Genomic DNA, 5075 nt, shown 5'->3' with positions numbered 1-5075 from the left:
AATTTTGAACATATTATACCATAATATGTAGTAAAAGAATGCAATAAATGAAGTATATTGCTGATTCCATGACTATAAAAAAAAATAAATAAAACAAAATTAAAATTTGGATTTGTAGCAGATGCTATTCATTTCACTAACTACTTTTTATTTTCACTTTTTATTATACATTAACAAGCTATACTTATTATTTATTATGCACTTCTTTTAACTGTGAAAGATACAATATCATCATATTTAATGTCAAAACTTAAAAATTCATTGTAAACGTTTATATAAATGCGTATTTCTTTTAACGATAAAGAGAACCGCATATATGTTTTATTTTTCATCACCTTAAAATTTACATTCGAAAGTATGTATGCTCTAAACTTGTTATTATTCGCGCAATAAATTTTCTAATTTTCCTCATTTTATTAAATAGAAAAATTCTCTAATTTAAAAATTAGATAACAAAGTTCTTCTATTTGCAATAAAATTCTCAAAGTATCTGTCAACGATTAGCGAGGCCATGTACCAGCGTTCCAATCTCGATGTGTTTTCTTCTTCGTGATTCTTCGCGTATTACTTTCCTAGATTTACCTTAAGCGTGTTTAGCTTGACGTTTCCTAGGAAGAATCATCAGAGTGAGGCAACCAATTGGGTTGTCTTTCAAGAGAGGCATCATTCGATACTTTTATCTAAGACGGTCCATCGTGACATACATTTAAAAGCCTACCGGACATTCAGTTTGATTAAGACTAATTTGTACGATAATATCATTTTCTATAATTGGCATAACAAATAAGATAATTTAACATAATTTTATTATGCAAGCAAAAAATACAAAACGTCCCAAAAAGATATCACAATCGCAAAGAATTATATTTAATTACATTTTTCTTAAAATATTTAAAATTAAATGCAAACTATTTTGTTCATTTATAAATTTTATAAAAATTAATTTTAACAGAAAATGGACTTGACATTAAAACTATAAATTAAAAATCGTAATTAAGTTTTGCAGAAAAAAATTTTAATGATAAGATAAAAAATCTTGTTATCGATATATACTTCTTTGGAACATCCTGCAGCTTGAAATCTAATCATTGATTATGAAACGTCCACACTTTCATCGACATTAAAACAAACTTATCCTGCGTACCTCTTATAGTTACGCATGCTTACGAATTATTCACAATTTTCGAATTCGAACACGTTAATACTTCGTCATTATAAACAACAAACATCTTAAAATACATATAGACGTATAGGTTTAACATAGTAATTAAAATTGAGGCAAAATCTAACGTTTATTAACAAATAAATTAGTATATATTACGGTTAATAGGATGTTATCCGGTAGACTGATCGGTTGAAATTCGAGCCACCTGATTTAGAGCAATCGGATGAAAGAGATTGTGAAGAATGAATCAGATCCAAATTAAAAATTTATATTTTCGAGAAAGTTCACAAATAATATAATATTTTTTTAACATTTAAAAGAGATTGATGCAGTAGATTGATATAAAGTTAATAAAAAATTAATTGATTGAATTGATTTTGTAAAGTTCTTCTATTAAATTCTGATTCAACTACAATCATATTTATCCGTTGTTATTATACTTTGATTTCTCATTCAGGACGTCCAATATTGTTTAAGATCTAACATTTGTAAAAGATATTTGATTTAAAGAAAATTGATATACTATAAACTATGAAAGTCAATTAACTGATAAATCATTTTTATCACTTTTTAGAGAATCAAAGATTTAAGGACGTTTCAGAAGGAGAAATAGAATCAATCTGCTTTTGAATCAGATTGTTGGTAACCGTATAAGCATATTTACAAATTATGATTTTCTAAATCATCAGTTTAAACCCTTTTAACGGCAGTATTGAGTTCTTATTTACGGTTTTCGATTCATTACGCCACAAGCAATAATTAAGTTATTAATTATGATAAACTATAACAGATATAAATTATAATCTTGTATTGTACATATAAATTATAACTTGTATTGTACAAATAACATTTATAACTAATCAAGTTTTATTATTATTATAACTGATCAAAATTTTTCACAACATATGAGTTCACAAATACGATAAATTTAACCAAGAATTTTTTATATCTTTTACACAAATACAATAAAATATTAAACAAATACAATTTACCGCAATTAAAGGGTTAAACCATGCATATTACGTATTATTATTTATTATGTCATATCCATTTGACGAGTTAAAATATTATTAAAAAATTCATACAATCGGGAGTTCATTTACATTTGTTATGTTATAAAGATTCTTTTTCTCTTCTTTGCAATTTAAACAATAAGAAAAATCTTATATACAATATAACGATATAAGGCTCCCGAATATTCAACATGTTGATACTCGGACAAGCGATTATGTAAAAGAAACGATATCAAGCAATTTTTATTTATGCAATGAAAAAGTATATTGATAGCTTAAAATTTAACCTTTTCGTGTACCTTTGTGTGTATATGACAATGTATTAAGAATAAATATTTTACGCGCGTATTACACATCAATTTGAAAAAATTAGAAATGCTAATTTTTAACAAAAAAAGTATTTAGATTCTTTTGTATGTTTCTTATCCCTTATATGCAATATTAATTCGTAATAAAATAAAAAAATTTTAACAAATCGTAGTGTGTAAAATGTGTGTAAAATGTATTTTTATTTATTTTATATCTCTTAATCTGCAGCATAATTTTACATAATTAAATAAATATAACATGAAATAGATACAGAAACTATAAACAGTTCTTCTATATTGTGCATCTCATTGTTGATCATCTTGAAATAATATTTAGAAATTTTATTTATCTTTTTCAGTGATTATATCATAATTTTTCAAGTACAAGCCCGCTTGTATTTTAACGATTTTATTTAAACTTAATTTTGATAAAATAAAAGACATATTCTTTTTAATATCACGCAAACTGAAAAATTATTTGCTTAAGGTTACCTCAAGGCGCTATTGATTATGTGACGACAGATTACTTATTATGTACAGTTTTAATTCATAATTTACCCTTAAAAGCATAATAATTTCGTAATCCTGAAGTCTGCAAAATAGACAATAAACTGAGACATCTATCCTAACTGAGATACGTCACGTAGAAGTGTAAAATAATTTCTAAATTAATACATAATTCCTAAAGTAGCACATTTCTCAGCTGTCAAAAATCGCTGCGTTATTTCAGAAATTATTTTGTTTGTATATTAACATATTTTACAGGATTACGAAATAGTTTTGTTTTTAAGAGACTATTAAGAAATAACGCTGTATATGTACATAACAATTATCTAATGTTATACAACTAATATGACGCCACGAGAGAACCAGCTTTAAAATCAACAAAATTTATGCGACTATTATCACTGATTATTAAAAATAATTTTATCTCACATATGTAAAACATATAACATATAAAAGAACTCGATAAAAAATTGTTCATGCATGAATATACACACACATACACACACACACACACACACACACACACACACCCACCCACACCCACACACACACACACACACACACACACACACACACCTATATAGGTATACATATATTCTTTATTTACAATAACATGAAAAATTTTTTACCGGGAATACATTCGTAAATCTTCATTTAGATTTTAAAACATATTTTTATAGTTTCATATATTTAAAAAATCTTCATAACAGTAATTTATAATTATCAATATCAATTTTATATTTCTAATCATTAGTTTTAAAATTATTAAAATTTTTATTTTGTGCGTTAAATTTATCACTTTTATGTATTTCATCGAACGAAATAAAGTGAAATAATTTAAAATTATTTTAAAGAAATTTCTAATTTAATCATTCTAAAAACTATAGTTGCATTTTCTCATTTGATATACTGATATTTAAATGCTATTTATTTATTTATTTAATACAAGAATCGCATTCATTATATTCATTAGTTGAGAACTATAAAACCACATTTAATGCTAGATGTAAGAGGTGATTACAACTTAAATCGCGGAATCCGGATAAGCATTCTGACATCGTTCCTCACTTCTCCGAGTACCTGTGCTTAATAAATCGTCTTAAAAATAGTTGTCTTAATAGAGTTAAAAGCACGAATCTCCGATCCGCAGACTCGAAGCTAATGTAATGTAAACGATTGCCATAATTCGCATTGCTTCTGTCCCTTTGTTCTCGATACAAGCAATAACCTTTTTCATTTCGCGACGAAACGGACCGTCGACACGATCGATCGATTTGTTGACACTCATGTTACCTCGTCTTTCATCATCGAGATCGTTCTCATCCGAGCCGGCTCGCGGATTCTTCCTAGAAAGCGTCGCCACTTCCGGTTCCCCGGGCCATGAGATCGTCGAGTATCTCTCTTCCGGGACGGTCGGACTCACCTTGACCGAGCAAGGTCTGAGACGCTATTCGCGCTCCTGTCTGCTCGGCAGCGCCGGGACGACGTTCCGCGCCGTGTCGCTCGTTCAGCTATCGACACTGAAGAGCTCCTTGTGGAGGGCCGGGAACTCGAGGTGCGGTTGCGACCGCTTGAACTTCGCCAGCGCGTCCATGTGCAGCAGTGAGATCTCCCGTAGCTGCGGTATCTTCGCGAGAATTGCGTCGCATACGGTCACATCGCCCTTAATCGGCGTCACATGGTTCCGATCTAGTTCTGACCTTAACGCTCTGATCACCGCCTGCGACAGCCTATTGATGTCTCCCAGGCATTTCAGTCCCGGTCGATCTGTGTAAAGTATTATAAGTCAGTCAACTATTGCATGTTTGAATAATAATGAAGGTAAAAATATGAAATTCTTTTTCTCTTGTTAATCTCTTTTTTAATCCATAGAATTCAACTTTATAGACGTTTCATCGGAAAAAATGCTATATAAGTAATATAAGTCAGAAATTTTTATAAATTATCTGGGAGTAAACACAATTTTCTTTCAGTCTGAATATAACAAATAATAAATTAATAACTACTGAGTAAAATGTAAAGAAATGATAAATATTGATAAAATAAAGTATACAATGAACTATATATATATATATATATATA

At 28.8% G+C, this 5075-nt stretch overlaps 1 protein-coding gene across 6 annotated transcripts in view; it reads right to left on the bottom strand.

Annotated features, from left to right (window-relative positions):
• LOC108688755 (probable nuclear hormone receptor HR3) overlaps positions 1 to 5075 on the bottom strand; it is an 87222-nt gene that overhangs the window by 398 nt on the left and 81749 nt on the right. For all 6 annotated transcript variants that reach the window (XM_018195126.1, XM_018195130.1, XM_018195129.1 and 3 more), the window contains one exon: positions 4417 to 4760. In XM_018195126.1, the coding sequence (XP_018050615.1) occupies positions 4501 to 4760 (260 nt within the window). In that variant the 3' untranslated portion in view covers positions 4417 to 4500. The remainder of the gene's footprint in view (positions 1 to 4416; positions 4761 to 5075) is intronic.

Source organism: Atta colombica, unplaced genomic scaffold (genome assembly GCF_001594045.1).
Source record: "Atta colombica isolate Treedump-2 unplaced genomic scaffold, Acol1.0 scaffold238, whole genome shotgun sequence".
Taxonomy (NCBI): domain Eukaryota; kingdom Metazoa; phylum Arthropoda; class Insecta; order Hymenoptera; family Formicidae; genus Atta; species Atta colombica.
The sequence above is the reverse complement of the archived record's forward strand: the minus strand, read 5'-3'. Positions and strand labels throughout refer to the sequence as shown.